This window comes from Lepus europaeus, chromosome 9, assembly GCF_033115175.1.
Source record: "Lepus europaeus isolate LE1 chromosome 9, mLepTim1.pri, whole genome shotgun sequence".
Lineage (NCBI taxonomy): Eukaryota > Metazoa > Chordata > Mammalia > Lagomorpha > Leporidae > Lepus > Lepus europaeus.
The window spans coordinates 96,164,442-96,181,319 of NC_084835.1; the positions used below are offsets into that span (position 1 = coordinate 96,164,442).

A 16,878-nucleotide genomic window follows, 5' to 3' on the forward strand; every position below is an offset into this window, starting at 1 on the left:
TGTAAACAGTTGTTACACTGTACATCACTGTCAGGAAATGATAATGAGTAAAGTCTACACGTTTAATCTCATCTGCAGCTGGCTGGCTCTGAGATACGTAACTGTGGATACAGAGGGCTGGCTGTGCATCTAATTACCAAGGACTTCTGAAAGACATTTTTTTACCTGTGTCCATACTTTGGTTCAACTGTTGATCACTTGTTTCTCCATCTTCACTGATATAACCAGGAGGTGGTGTTTCTACAAAAGTTTAGATGAGGTCAGGTATGGCTGCAATGTGCTCTCACTACTTTTTTTCCCCAAGCATCAAAGATAACCCGTGAATCACTCCAAATAACAAATAAGAATGTTGTATGGCATTATTATAAAAAGCAATGTTGTATACTGAGGGCTTATGGATTCAGGCTCTGATCTAAATCCCATAGGTTAAGTCCTTAAACATACTTAAGACATTATTTACAGAGCTGGCTCATACCCGTCTCTCTCTCTCTCTCTCTCTCTCTATATATATATATATATATATATACACACACACACACACACACATATATATGTGTGTAGATATACAGATATACACCCATATCTATATTTGGCAAGATCCAAAAATGTAACTTCAAAGATGTGTCAATTCTGAATCAGTAGGCTTCAAAGGCAAGAGAGTACCTATAATGTTGTTTGCTTTTTTTTTTTTTTAACTAATATAACAGATGGATATAGAGAAGATTAAAGGAGAAAGACACTTGCGTCTCTGGATTGCAAAAGTAGCACCGGCTTATGTTGTATATTAAGTTCTACAAGGCGGGACCGGCACCATGGCTCACTTGGTTAATCCTCCGCCTGCGGCACCAGCATCCCATATGGGCCTGGGGTTCTAGTCCCAGTTGCTCCTCTTCCAGTCCAGCTCTCTGCTGTGGCCCGGGAGGGCAGGGGAAGATGGCCCAAGTGCTTGGGCCCCTGCACCTGCATGGGAGACCAGGAAGAAACACCTGGCTCCTGGCTTTGGATTGGCACAGCGCTGGCTGTGGGGGCCATTTGGGGGGTGAACCAACAGAAGGAAGACCTTTCTCTCTCTAATTCTGTCAAAAAAAAAAAAAGTTCTACAAGGCAATATATGGTAAATGGTTCAGGACTGGTCCGATTTGGTTAATTCTAACCAAAAACTGCATTTCTCCAGGAATTTCTGACTAGTAAATTCTAAGAGGCTGAAGCAGAAAAATTCAACTCAAATAGACCGCTGCAAAAAACAGGGGTAAAGCCTCTGAAAATAAAGATTAAAATCCTAATGTGTCATTTCCAACATATTTCTGACACTCAAGGAGGCATCATGAATAGCTGAGTACATTTACACAATTTGCTATTTCCATAAGGAAAAATAAGTTCAAGACTTTCAAGGGTTTCATATTTTACATTGCTAAATTCTTTTTTTTTTTTTTTTTTTGGACAGGCAGAGTGGACAGTGAGAGAGAGAGAGACAGAAAGAAAGGTCTTCCTTTCCGTTGGTTCACCCCATAATGGCCGCTGCGGCTGGCGCAGTGCGCTGATTCGAAGCCAGGAGCCAGGTGCTTATGGTCTCCCATGCGGGTGCAGGGCCCAGTGACTTGGGCCATCCTCCACTGCACTCCCGGGCCACAGCAGAGAGCTGGACTGGAAGAGGAGCAACCGGGACAGAGTCCAGAGCAACTGGGACAGAATCCAGCGCCCTGACCGGGAATAGAACCCAGGGTGCCGGCGTCACAGGCAGAGGATTAGGCTACTGAGCTGCGGCGCCGGCCACATTGCTAAATTGTTTTAATCAATAAAAGATAATGGAGACATATTCCTAAAAAGAATTTTGTAATAATCTAAAGGGGAGAGGGAAAATGTGGGTTAAGAGTCTCCTTCATTAACCCTTTACAGTGTCACTTCTATATGTTTATCATAAATTTTTAATTTTAAGTATCAAATGTTTTTCATTTAACTGTCAGTACGTCCAAATTTTTAATACTAAAAAATTTAAGAGTAAAATATTTGGATATACTCAAACAATAAAGAATGTAAAAGTAAGAATACATATCATTAAGTACTACTTTAATGGCTAAAGCTAATAAAATTAAACATACCTAAGCTTTGCCAATTTAACCACCAATGTCTCAAAAGGTCTAAATAGGAAGAGATGCTGAACTTTAAAATAGCTTATCCACTGTATTTCTCTACTTATTTTCATTATTATTTATCTGTAAGATAATAAATAATGAAGCTTTTAGCATATTAGAGAAAATGCTAAAATTTCTTTTGAGGTAGACTAAAACAGTGTATCTTTTGGTTTCTTTCACTTAGAGCTGTGTAAAGCACTACTATCAAGAAAGGCAAACAGGTATAAATTACTTCTAACTTTCCAAAATCCATTAATTAAATAATTAAAGAAATCATGGAAGGAAAATGAGCTGAAACATCTTTACAAGTGGAAGTCACTGAGCATTTTTATTAACATCCTTCCAAATAATCACTGGCATGTATCTAACAAGAAGGCATGCTAACCACCTAAGTTGTCTAGGATTTTTGAATAACAATAACTTCTACAGCAAAGTCTTAAAAATGCCTTCACCTGCAGCCCCCATCCCACAACTCCATTTATAAAAGACCAGACTTCAATTCTCTTATGAATACAACAGTAATCAAAGAAATGTACAGTGAGAAATCACTTCCTATCTGTAAAACCAGCTATTTAAAAATAAAATAAAATAGGCCGGCGCCACAGCTCAATAGGCTAATCCTCCGCCTGCGGCGCCAGCACACCGGGTTCTAGTCCCGGTCGGGGCACCGGATTCTGTCCCGGTTACTCCTCTTCCAGTCCAGCTCTCTGCTGTGGCCCGCCCGGGAGTGCAGTAGAGGATGGCCCAAGTCCTTGGGCCCTACACCCGCATGGGAGACCAGGAGAAGCACCTGGCTCCTGGCTTTGGATCAGCGCGGTGCGCTGGCCGCAGCAGCCATTGTGGGGTGAAGCAACGGAAAAGGAAGACCTTTCTCTCTGTCTCTCTCTCTCACTGTCCACTCTGCCTGTCAAAAATAAATAAATAAATAAAATAAAACTCTTTTCCTTATTTTAAAAATTTTTCTAATGAACAAGCATGGTTTTCAGGATGGGACACACTGAGGAATTATTTGTGTGTGTACTTGAAGCTCTAAGTTCTCTATAAATTTTCAGCTGTATAAAAATAGGAGTGGAGCAGAGGAATCTTAGAAAAGAAGGAAAACACTAAAAATCCAGCACATAGCTTCATCCTCATCCTAGTCCGTCCTAACTGCTGCAGTGCGAGAGAAAAAAAACAAAAGAAAACATGTAGGAAAAGTAACGTTAGCCATTCTCCTAAACAGTATTAAAATCCGGAAGTCCAACACCACATGGTGGAATATTACTGGAGCGTATGACTTACACTGCAGTCTGAGGCCCATGGGTTTGAAACTCACTTTTCATAAGGAGTTACTGAGGCCCGGATGAAACCTAACTGAAACCCAGGTTTTCTGGTTTTCACTGTAAGTGTTGCTACATCTATAGAATCAAACGCCACATCTCAAACATTACCAACGTTACCTAAGATGATCGGTTGTTTTTAGTTATTACATTTCTATCAGGAATATTTTTCCTGTACCATTTATTTTGTTTACATTCTACATCTCTCTCAGCTTTACAAGCAAGAAAAGCTTACTAACAGCTTTTCTTTTCTGCTCCCCACAGTTCTCTGATTAAAGCCACTGCAAAGAAAATAAAATATAAAACTTTTCTCCAAATAAAACTTTAATATTTTACTAAACATTAATGTACATTAAGCCTTAATGAACTAGGCTTATATATTTCATAAAATAGACACCCCCCAAAAATCAATTTTTCTATTCAAAATCCCAACCCCCCCCTTTTATTAATAGTGAATTCACGATTTACTAATACTTGAACATTTATGGACAAAGTGTGTGTGTATCCAAGTTTCAGAAGAGTAAGAAGGCAACGATACCTGGGATGTAATTACTCTGTGGCTCAATTCCTGCAGGAAAGTTAGTGTTTTCTGGAATGGAGTGGGTATAGTCATCCAGAGGTGGAAGTTCAGTTAAGATCTCCGTGTGCCGGGGCACTAATACTGGAGGCAGAACTGAAAGAGTTAAAGAAATGTAAGTCAATGCAAAGAGTAAAAGGTGTGGGGGACTTTATCGAGTTTTCACCAGGAAAGAGGAAGGCGGGAGGAAGCTTAAGTTTTCAAAGTTAGCATCCATCTTTTTGGTATTATAGCAGCAGTCGAGAAACTGACAAGTCTGATTGAGACTTTAATGTATTAGCATGTAGCCCACCATCTAAATTTCCAACTTCAAATTTACCTCATGTTTTTGGGACCAGTGTGACGGGTAATATAATACCACAGAAGTTCATGAATCCCCACTGGAAAGGCGGAGGAAAGATCTGCCTTGACGTATGAAATCCCATTTAGGGAATTTCCTAAAAAGCTAGCTATATGTTTAACAAAGTTTCACGCACACAACTGTCTGAACAGTCTTGCCATGAGCATAACTGAACTGCTCCTGTATACATGGTGTCACTCAAACACTTCTGAAAACACATGGAGAACAGTTACTGCCGCGAGCCTCGGCCAGCTCCAGGGGACTGCTCATTGGGGCGACCGCTGGATATGACTCTGCCATGGGATCCCATCTCTCTCAGCAAACTGATGCACCACGTCATGTTTTTCCACGTAAGGCATCCTTAACTACTGCCAAATAATATGCTGGATTTAAGGCAATCTGTTAGGAATTCAGGCTAAAAATTCCCTGGGTCACAAGAGCACCTGAATATACTTAAATCCAGGCACTTAATTTGAAACCAGGGAAGAAAAATCTCTGCCATGGTCCTACCTGGTGTCTCAACTCTCTGGTAGTGGTAAGGGTTTACACATACTTCATCCTTTTTAAGATTGAAAGCATATTCGCAGTTTTCAATTGCCTTGAGTTCATGATGGCTGTGAAGGTCAGGCCAGCGCCACAACCGGCAATATATAACATGCGGCAGTCCTTTCCGATGGGACACCTGAAGACGACCGTCGAGAGACCTGTGGGGAAGCAAGGGGGAAAAAAGGCGGGAACTTTAAAAAAAGAAATGGATGTAGTCATATGGGCTAAATTAATACAATGAGAGCACAAAGAAAGAAATGACAGCCATTTAGTTAGTTTTAGTGACAATCAGGAGGAAAAATGTACTCTTTAATGGCTCTGATAAAAAAGTAAACAGCAGCACTAGCAGATGTTTCTTATAAATATGCTACATAAATGACTCAAATGCCAATGAAAAGCTAACCACTTGGGGAAAATTGATTTTTTAAAATGAATATCACATAGTTGTACTTGAAAAACTTTTTGTCAATTTCTATCTCTACTAAGTCAAACTTGGATTCAGAGATATTTCTAAGGGCATTCAATCTGCAGGTGACTGGACACTCAAAAAAAAGGACTGCTATGAAGAATGATAAATACCAACAATGATGTGATAACAACTCACTCGGACTAATGTAACTCATTACCCAGTTGTGGTTATTCTGATAACTTAGGCATATTTGCATAATTCAGATAAATGCAGATGGTGATGAGATGAAATGAACAAATATTAATATACTCAAAAAGAAAATGAGGCGACTTTAAAAAAGAAAATAAAATGAGTTAGCCTACTGTTAACTGTGACATAGGGGTTCAGTAAGTAGCTATATATTAGTATAAAGATGAGATTTAGATGATAACAGGAAATTTAGCAAAAACTGGTCATGTGTCTACTTAAAAATTGGGCCAACAACAGATCATAACCTAATCTCAAACTAAAATGAGAATATATTTATCAAAGTTCTTATTATTTAGGGAATAAAATAATTTAAAGAAGATTCAAAACTAGAATTGCATTGATCAAAACATCAGCTGAAACATTTAATATATTTTTAATAACGGCAAGCAGGTATTTTAAATGCTCTGCCTTGTTTTTACATTAAGGAAACATCCTAGGCAAAATTACACTAAGCAACCCAGTACAGGTCTTCCAAAACACCCCCCTCCCACAAGATCTCTAGGATTCCATAGAGGGCAGAATATTCACCTGGTTTGTTCAGAGAAGCTGTAAAGGCCTGTTGTATCCCACTGATCTATCGTATTTGGTGTACTCAGTCCCCAAATTTCAGAGCAAGTGCTGTGCATAAATTGAAAAACAAAAAATTGATGTGAACATGGAAGCATGGTTATTCAAAATACCATGATGTAAAACATGGAGAATGTACAGAACACTTCCTTCACCCAGAAAATATACACTGCTTCACTTTTCCACAGGCATTTAGTGCTGGTGACTATATTTTCTATATGAAGGAAGCCAATAAAATGAACATGTGACTCCAGATAAGTTATGGTTATGTTTTTAAAATGCTCTCTAGCTTAATGAAATCATGACTATGATGCCCTTCCCAATATCCTCTACTCAAAAGATCTGTTACCTATGCCATTAGCCTTATTGACAGTTCCTCACTTTATAATCCAGATTTTTGTTCATTGGTATCTTTAATACAAGAAAATTCTAATTGAAACAGACACACCTCCACAATGAGGATTTTCACACTGTTTGGCTGTGACACTTACACATTCAGTTTTACTAAAAATTATTATTGCTCTCTGAAAGGTAAAATTTTTGAAATCATTCTAATAAAATAGCATACCACCTTGAAATTTGTCTCCCACACTTCTTTCCAAAACATGGGCAACCTAGAAAATTCTCCCTGTTTTCCCTGCCACTTCTTTTTAGTCACTTATGATCCACAGGAGAAGGAAAGAGCTTACGAGGAAGACCTGGAATGGAATTCTTAACTGCCAACATCTCTCAGGCCCAAAGGTGTGCTTTTAAAATTAGTCCAAAAGTAATTTCTGAAACCCGATTCAATTTCTCACATATTCTAAGTCACCACAATTTCATGCATGGAGGATGGAATAGTTCAAAAACACCTTCTGATAACAAATCGAACTGGTTACCTTCCAAATGTGCACACCACTGTCGGGCTAACTGGTCTCTAGCTCAAAGCACAGTGGTGAAAGTGCCGAGTTCCTGTAGCCAGCAGCCCGGTCCCGGGGGCCCTGCTCAGGCTTCCGTGCTACACACAGGTCCTTCGCACAGCCACTGGGCTGCAAGAAAATCACAGGCCCTGCTTTGGAGCTACAGTAACTGAGCATTAAAAAGCAAAGTAAAAAAAGCATGTTCCTAATACCTCACGACACTTCAGAGATTCGTCTGCCTTTTTAGCAGTCTATAAAAGTCAGGAAAAACTCCAAAAACACATCTTCAATCTTTTCTTCTTCCCCCAAAAAATACTGATTAAAAATCCATGACATAAATGATTCCTTTATTTAAGAGACATTTGTCAAACACCTACCAGAAACACACAGCATGGTATAGTTTAAGGTACAACAGAATCACCTAAATTTTAGTCTTATGAATATATGTTAAGAGAGGGATAGTATACAGCTGATTATTCTTTCTTGGAAAATAATCCAGGGAAAACAATTGATGGAAGTGTAAATCGAGACATTACTCTACTCTTAAAATACTTGAAAGAACTCTTCCTCAAGTTACACAAAAACCAGAATCAAAAACCCAGCATGAAGAGCTTCAGTTCTTCTTTAAGTGAGCTTTCAAAGGCCTCAGTTCCGAGGCAGACAGACCCAGGCCCAATTCCACCCCAGCCACCTTCAGACTTCAAGTCTTTCATTCACTATAAATATCCCCTCACAAAATTGGAAGGATTATTTAAAAATAGTAAAGTTGCTTCTAGCTAGTCAAATCCTTGCTTACATATGAAAAATACTTTTAAAGGAACCCAAACATGAAGTATCTAGAATATAAAATGTCTCAAAACTAAACACACACTTGAAAATTAAAAAGGACTCTGATCAGAGAAAAAGATCCATGTCCACAGACAGAATGACAATACCAGAGATACCATCTCTACCAAATGTATACATTTTATGCAGTCTCAATAAAAAGGACAACATGTTTTTAAAGATTCAGACAAGACTATTCCACATATAACACAGCAAAATAATAAGACCAGCAAAGCCTGACAAAAAGAGACTGGCCCTACCAGATTCTGAAACACGTTATACATTCTCAGTAATCAGAACAGTATGCAGTCAGCTAAACAATGCACACACAAAACAGAACAGAGTTCTGCTTCCAGGAACCTCCTAGTGTCAAGGAAGGCTAACTTTCCTTCAGATAACGGAGACAACCCCCGAGCAAAGCAGAATCACTAATATCTGAAAACAGGCCCAAACCAGATTGAAACAGTTCAAGAGGGAACCGCGCTGAAGGGCTGCTGTGCATCCCAGGCGGGGTGCCCGGGTGCTCTCCGGTCTCAGGGAAAGTCCAGCTCTGGCAGAAAACTGCACTTCCGCTGACCTAGAGTAAGAGCACGGAGCTGGGGCTGCCGGAGAAGCTGCGAAGGAAGGAAGATGTCCTTGAAAGAAGGAAGCCGCAAAACAGAAAAAAATTAAAAACAAACAAACAAACAAAAAAAAAACCTCTGAATCCCATTCACTTTTGTTTGTTAATTAATTTATTTGAAAGTCAGTTACAGAGGGAGGAGAGACAGAGAGAGAACGACCCTCCATCCACTGGGTCACTCCCCAGATGGCAGCAACAGCCAGGGAAGGACCAGGCTGAAGCTGGAAGCCAGGAGCTTCTTCCTAGTCTTCCACATGGTCCACCCACCTCCTTGACTAAGGCCTAAACGACACATGCAGAGAGGCTGTTGAGGCCCTGCTAAACACCAGCACCTCGAAGTGGAAGAAACGGAGATTTCTGCCGTTGCCTGCAGAGGGAAGCGGTCTGGACTGAGGCCACCCAAAACTACCTGCTAGAACAAAGACCAACAGCATGGGGAGGAAAGCAAGAGATTCAGAAGCTCTACAATGCTTAATTCCGATTATTCAATATACAACCCAGACTTACTAACCATGTGAAGAAATGGGAAGATGTTACCCCTAGTCAAAACAAAACCAAGAAAATTAACAGTAACAGACCCCAACAGGAAACAGAGGACTACGATTTGAGAGTAACTATTATGAACATGTTCGAGGACTTAATGAACAGATGGAGAATTTTAGCTGAGTAACAGAAACTATAAAAACAAATCAAATTCTAGAACTAAATTTACAAAATCAGAAATTTATAAAACTTAATCTGATGGTTACAGAAGACAGATTTGAAGATGGGTTAGCAGAAATTACCTCATTGGAAGAACTGAAATTAAAAAGACTGAGTGACAAAATGAACAGTCACACAAACATGTGCAGTCCCAGCAAGAGAAGCAGAAGGCAGACCAGCAAAAAAATAAAAATTAAAAAAAAAAAATGGAAATAATGATGGCTGAAATATTTTCAACTAAACTTTCAGATCCAAGAAGTTCAGTTAACAACAATGAGTTTAACCACACTCCAAGTAGAGAAAATCCCATTTAGGCGCATCATTGTCAAACTAATAAAGACAAAAAGAAATCTGTTTAAGCACTGAGAAACACAAAACCTTCAGGCACGAACAACTCCTTCCAAACACCTCCACTAAGAGACCTGCCCAAACTTCAGCAGGGCTTCAGGCAGCACCCCAGAGACCATCTTGGTTCCCCGGGAGCTCCTATCTGGAAAGCTCAAGGCTGCCAAGATAATATACCAGTTGTTCTACAAGTGATGACAAGGCCCCTGACCTCTCAAAGCTTCTAACTGTATATCCATTTTTTGAGTTGTAACAGGCGTCTTCAAAACTTCACATGCTTCCTGAAGTATCCTCATATATTTATCTCCTAAAATCAGGAGAATCTTTAGATCAAAAACCTGAAAGTCATTCCTTCAAAATTCAGGGAAAAAAGAGGCCTCTATCTCCCAGTCTGTGGGAGAAGTAGAAGTCTAACTTCAATAAACTCCAGTGCCAGTGACTAAGTCTTTCCCACTTTCCTGACCACCTGAGCGCCGCTCTTCCCCGCGCCCTGCTCCCGCATTTGCCCTTAGTGTCCAGTCACCCCTGTGTCAATCAGAACCACACTCGCCCTCTCTCCTAATGCAGCAGGCACTGAACCAGCTCCTGTCTGCACTGCAGACCTCTGGTGGCAGCCAGAGCGACAACCCACCACACTAGCAGCAGGGGCAATGCAGTAGCATCTTTAACAAAACGAAAAGGAATGTGGGGAATCCCTCAACTGCAGTGTATACCAACTAAAACATCTTTCCCAAAAGAAGACAGACAAAATAGTCCACCATGTTCAAGTAAACCAAAACTAAAGGAACTTGTTTCTAGTAGACTCTGCACAGAAGAGATGTCAGAGTAAGTTCTTCAGAATGAAAAGAAACGACAACACATGAAAACTCTAAAGCATATATAGGTAAGCATAAAAGGTAGTATTCTTTTCCCTTCTTAATTTCTATTAAAGGGAGATAGCTGAGAATGTGTATTTTATAACAGGAAAAAAAAGAGAGAGATGGAACTAAAATGCATACAGAAAATTAAAATAAACACTAAAAATAATTAACCCAAGAAGCTAAGAAAGAATAAAAAGATGGTGACAGAAAACAGAGTGAAGTGAGAGACCTCAATCCAATTATTAAAATACTAACATTAAATACACCACACACTCCAGCAGAAGACAGAGACTTGTCAGAATGAACACAAGATACAAAACTGTACTCCAGATAGCTACAGATCAGCTGAAGACTTAAGGACGGAGACTTCACATAAGCACTCAATTGATGATGGAGCAATATCAGAAGTAACAACATTTTTTGAAAAGATTTATTTATTTACTTGAACGTCAAGAGTTACACACAGAGAGAAGGAGAGACAGAGAGAGAGGACTTCCATCCACTGGTTCACATCCCAGCTGACCACAACAGCCGGAGCTCCGCTGTTTTGAAGCCAGAGGAGCCAGGAGCTTCTTCCAGGTCTCCCATGCGGGTGCAGGGGCCAAGGACTTGGGCCATCTTCTACTGCTTTCCCAGGCCATAGCAGAGAGCTGGATGGGAAGTGGAGCAGGCAGGACTCGAACCCTGCCCATATGAGATGCCAGCACTGCAGGGGGCGGCTTTACCCACTATGCCACAGCGCCTGCCTCAATAATAACACTTTAAAACTAAGAATACTGACCTCATCAGAAGACAGCAACAATCCCATAACCATCTAGCAACACAGCTTGAAAATATATGACGTTGGGCCCTGCACCCGCATTGGAGACCAGGAGAAGCACCTGGCTCCTGGCTTCGGATCAGCGCGGTGTGCCGGCCGCAGCGCGCCAGCCACAGCGGCCATTGTGGGGTGAACCAACGGCAAAGGAAGACCTTTCTCTCTGCCTCTCTCTCTCTCACTGTCCACTCTGCCTGTTTAAAAAAAATTAAAAAAAAAAAAAAGAAAGAAAATATATGACGCAAAACCGGAGATTTAAAAGAAATGAACACATCTCCAATCCAGGTAACCTCAGTAATTCCTTGGACAGTTAGGCTGCAAACAAACACATGCACACATACACACACACACAGCGCTATACTATACCAACCAATTTCACCAACCACCTTGATCTAACTAATAACTAACACTTGGGGAATCCTCTTTTTTTTTTGGGGGGGGGGGGCAGGCAGAGTTAGACAGTGAGAGAGAGAGACAGAGAGAAAGGTCTTCCTTTTCCGTTGGTTCACCCCCAAAATGGCCGCTATGGCCGGCGCACTGCGCCGATCTGAAGCCAGGAGCCAGGTGCTTTCTCCTGGTCTCCCATGCGGGTGCAGGGCCCAAGCACTTGGGCCATCCTCCACTGCACTCCTGGGCCACAGCAGAGAGCTGCACTGGAAGAGGAGCAACCGGAACAGAATCCAGAGCCCCAACTGGGATTAGAACCCGGGGTACTGGCGCTGCAGGCAGAGGATTAGCCTAGTGAGCCGCGGCACCGGCCTGGGGAATCCTCTTAAAAAAATAAAAATGGAACATTTTAAAAAAAAGAGAGAAACACATGCTAGGGACATAAAAAATAGTCAATCGTTTCTAAAAATTTTTCAAATCTGTGATTATGTTCTCTGGTGAAAAGGAAGTGAAGTTAGAAATCAGTAACAAGATATTTAGAAAAGTCTCAAATTTTTGGAATAAACAACACACTTCTAAACCTATGCGTCAAAGAAGAAATCACAGAATAAATGAGAAGACAGCATCAACACACGATATAAAAAAATGAAATAAAATAGTTCTTTGAAGGAAATGTTTATACAGAAAAAAAAATTTCCAATTGATGATTTAATCTGAATCAACAATAACATATTCTAATCAACGTCGTACTAGCTGCTAGCCGGTAAGATACAGCGAGAAAAAAATAATGATAAAAATATTGGGATGGAAAGAAAAATACAACTGCCCCTTTTGGGCCAAAGGCAAACCACAGAAATGTTTACATAGAAAATTCCATGAAATCTATGAAGCAACCTCTAGAACTCACTAGCGAGTTTAGCAATGTTGAGTTTAGCAATGTTATAGACTATAAGGATTATTTGTAAAAATCCATCAGTTTCTGTTACAGAAATTAGTAATAAGCATATGAAAAACAATTCCTCATCAGCAACAATAAAAGCTGTTATAATATCTATACCATGGAAATTATAATTAGCAAAAAATTTGACAATTAAAATTTTAAATTTCATTTGTGTCAAAACATAAGAAAAAAAGTTCAGTGTGTAAGAACTATATATCATGGGGCCGGTATTGTGGTGCAGCGGGTTAAAGCCCTGGCCTGAGGCGCAGGCATCCCATATGGCTGCCAGTTCTAGTTCCCATTGCTCCTCTTCTGATCCACCTCTTTGGCTATGGCCTGGGAAAGCAGTAGAAGATGGCCCAAGTCTTTGGGCCCCCCTGCACCCACATGGGAGACCCGGAAGAAGCTCCTGGCTCCTGGTTTCAGATCAGCACAGCTCTGGCTGTTGCAGCCATCTGGGGAGTGAACCAGCAGATGGAAGAGCCCTCTCTGTAACTCTTTCAAATAAGTAAAAATAAATCTTTAAAATAAAAAAAAGAACTATATATTAACCACCAAAAAGCTCGCCCAAAGATTTTTAAAACCTAAGCATATAAAGAAACACACCATATTCACAGACCAGATGATTCAATGTTAAAATATCTATTTTTTCCAATTCCCTAATGATTATCTTTTTGTTTCAAACTTACTATATTTACAATTTTAGCAAAGTATTTTTTGTAGCATTTAATAACCTCATCCAAAATGTGTATGGAAATACAAAACATTTGAAATTTTGTTTTATTTACATTTAGTTGATCGCATGAAGCTGAGCACAACAGACTATCTGTGAATGGATCTACTATACACGAAGTTCTAGAAGAGGTAAGACAAAGTAAAAAAACTTCAGAGCAGTTACCTCAGGAAGAACAAAGAACTTTCTATGTGATTGTAATGTTCTGTATCTTGATACACTGGGATACAGGGAAACTTCAAAAAGTGGTATTAAAAGGTAAGCTTATCTTGGTGCAAAGTTTTGAAATCATGCAGTTTTTCCCTAACATGCATTTTCTATGAAGCTGTACTATCACTTGAATGCATGGATTTCAAAAAATTTTGTATCACAATAAACTTAGCTTTAAACCCACATTCCACAAACTTTTTTTAAAATTAATTTTTTAAGGAATACAAATTTCATCAGTACAACTTTAAGAATATAGTTATTCTTCCTACCATACCCGCCCTCCCACTCCACAAACTTTTCAAGTACCCTTATATACATCTGTCAAATTAAGGTTGTACACATGGTTTATGCACATGAGAATTTTACCTCCTCCCTACCCCCCAAAGGCAGGCAAGAAAAACACCACAAGAGCACTCAAATAAAGAAGGAAAACTAGAAAGGGCAGTACCAACACAAAAAACTTCACAGGGTTGGTGTGGTGCAGGTTAAGTCGCCAACCTGGCTGGAGATCTGGGATCCAGCTCCTACTCAGCTCCCTGTTAATGCTCCTGGGAAAGCAAGGAGGATGGCTCAATTACGTGGGCCCCTGACACCTATGTGGGAAACTAGATGGAGTTCCAGGCTTCTGGCTTTGGCTTGGCTCAGAATTGGCCACTGTGGTAATTTGGTGAGTGAACCAGAGAATAGAAGATCTTGCTCTCTGTAACTCTGCCTTTTAAATAAATAAATATTTTTAATATTTCATATGGTAATTTAGCAAGTGATAGAGAAGCTTCCCTGTGAACTGATTTTCAAAGATCTCTAAAGTATTACCATAAGCGAAAAAGGCAGGCACACAACAGCACCTACGCAGGTGAAAGGTCTGCAAGTATCTGCTTCCATTCGCACAGACACAAACCATCAACAGCAGGTACTTCAGGTGGGAGGGGAGGAAGGATGGCTTTTCAACGTGCATTTGTATGTATGTAGACATAAAAATACACTTCTTTTAACTTTAAGAACGTATTGCTTTTTACCTAAATTAAGCAAAAGAAAATACAGCCACAGAATTAAATGCAGGTGAATCTTGCCTTCCAAGACTTTTTAAACAGATACATCGCTTCTAACCTTAGATTCCTAAGCACAGATTACCGTTTGCTAGTCTGCGTTCTCTCAAGCTCACTTCGGGCATTAGTAGGGAAGGAAAGTGTTACCAGGCCAGCCTGAGCCCTATTCATTCTTCTGGAACTATGTTCTAACATGGGCCTTTCCTACCAATCTTCTTCCATGTACACTTAAGCTCACTACCATCCCACAAAGTGACTAATTCTTTACTATGCCTAGCAGACCAGGTCAATTTTCAAAACTTGGGGGCTTTATATCAGCTTTAATTACCCACTCTTCCTCAAAGATTGACCCTGCCTAGCCACACTGCAGTTTCCCACGAGACTGAGCACCCAAAGCACAGTCTGTGCTACCTAGGAAGCATGGTACTTGATGACTCAACTACATGTATTAATTTCAACTATTCTTACTGGAGTCAGTTGATGGGAGGTTCTTGTCTTGGCCAAAGGAAGAATTCAGATATGAGACAGAGAGTAGCAGTAAGCACGTTAGGCACCTTTCATGAAGAGAACACACCTGATGGACCAAATGGGCATCTCAGTAAAGAACCAGTGAAGGACTGAAAACCCAGTCTGCATTCAGGTAAGGATGTGTGCATCTCCCACCCCTCACTTCTGCAGAATTACTGGGTTGGGGGATTTCAGGACACAGAGTTCCCAAAAATCCTCCCCAACCTGATCAGCACAGTGTTGTCAGACCTAACAGCCCCTTTGGTGCAAGGCAGGGAAGATTCCCCTTGGCTGCCCCCAGGGAGAGGGCTGAAACCATCTAACAGGGCTACTGAACAAGAACAATTACTTGAGAGGTAACTGCTGGTCCGTTTTCAGGGCTTGCTTCCTCATTCCATTGCACAAAAACTCATTTTCCTTAAAAATTCCTTTTCTTTGGCTCCTCTTACAAATATCAGCTAATGTCTACCTAGCTACCTTACCAGACCCTTAACAGGACCTTCAAAAAGTTGATGGAGATGTGGATGTTTGGTGCTATGGTTAAGATGTGGCTTAGGGTGCCTGCATCTCTTTACCAGAGTACCTGGGCTAAAGCCTGGATTCTGCTTCCAATTCCAGTTCCTGCTAACGTGCACTGTGGGAGGCAACAGATGACATCTCAAGTGCTCGGGTCCCTGATACCACATGGAATATCCACACTGAGATCTGGCCCAGCCTGGACTACTGCAGACCATTTTAGGGGTGAGCAAGCAGACAGAAGATCTTTGTCTTTCAAATAAGATAAAAATAATTTTAAAAAAATTTAAGTTCATGGAAAATGTGTATTATGTCAAACAGATTTCAAAATTTTTTGCAGGGGCTGGAGCTGTGGCATAGCAGGGAAAGTTGCTGCCTGCAGTGCCGGCATCCCATATGGGCACCAGATAGTGACCCGGCTGCTTCACTTCCAATCCAACTCCCTGCTAATGTGCCTGGGAAAGTAGTGGAAGATGGCTCAAGACCTTGGGTCCCTGCACTCAGACATATTAAGAAGCTCCTGGCTCCTGGCTTTGAATCGGCCCAGCTCCAGCATTGCAGCTATCTGGAGAGTGAACCAGCAGATGAAGACTTTCTCTCTCTCTCTCTCTCTCTCTCTGCCTCTCTGTAACTCTTTCAAGGAAATAAATTTTTTAAAACATTTTTATTGCAATTTCACTTTTTCATGAACTTTATCAAATATCCCTTTATTCAGAATGGAAAAAGATGGGTTTGAAAATGTTAAACAAATAGTAACCTGTTATGTGAAAACAATATTATCATAGTAATAATAGCAATATCTCAAATACATTAGTTCACATTTCCTAAACTTATCTGACCATCTAACCTCCATAAATCCTGAATTCATAAGTATTGAAAAATGCCATGCAAAAATTAGTCTCTACAATTCTGCCTGATCAAAATTTGATACTGCTTATTAATGCAATTAGCAGAGACTATTACAAAATGCTGCAGTAAGATGGAATGCACTGTAACAATCCACAGTGATGTCCCTGCATCCCTGCATCAATACATATGAGCAAGCACACCTGCACTAGTCTCTTCTGCCAAACCCCGCAGTTCACTGGATGGAACCCAATTTCTTAAAGGTAAATTATCCCCTACCAACTTTCCTGTTTGCTATCTTGAAATATATTGAAATCATATGAACACTAATATAACAATCTTTGTTGGGGCTTATTAGCATTATTAGCTAACCACCAGACTAGCCAAATGACTTGGTAGTAATTCTGTCAGAAATTCTTATCAAATTTCCCTAGTAATCACTCTTACAGTACTTACCAGCAAAATTAACACATTAAATATTTTC

The 16,878-nt window shown here is 40.3% G+C and overlaps 1 protein-coding gene across 5 annotated transcripts in view; it reads right to left on the reverse strand.

Moving 5' to 3' along the window:
• SMAD2 (SMAD family member 2) overlaps window positions 1–16,878 on the reverse strand; it is a 93,141-nt gene that overhangs the window by 22,879 nt on the left and 53,384 nt on the right. For all 5 annotated transcript variants that reach the window (XM_062201636.1, XM_062201635.1, XM_062201639.1 and 2 more), the window contains exons 3-6: window positions 6,101–6,190; window positions 4,879–5,072; window positions 3,990–4,124; window positions 166–240 (exon numbers count right to left, since the gene is read on the reverse strand). In XM_062201636.1, the coding sequence (XP_062057620.1) occupies window positions 166–240; window positions 3,990–4,124; window positions 4,879–5,072; window positions 6,101–6,190 (494 nt within the window). The remainder of the gene's footprint in view (window positions 1–165; window positions 241–3,989; window positions 4,125–4,878; window positions 5,073–6,100; window positions 6,191–16,878) is intronic.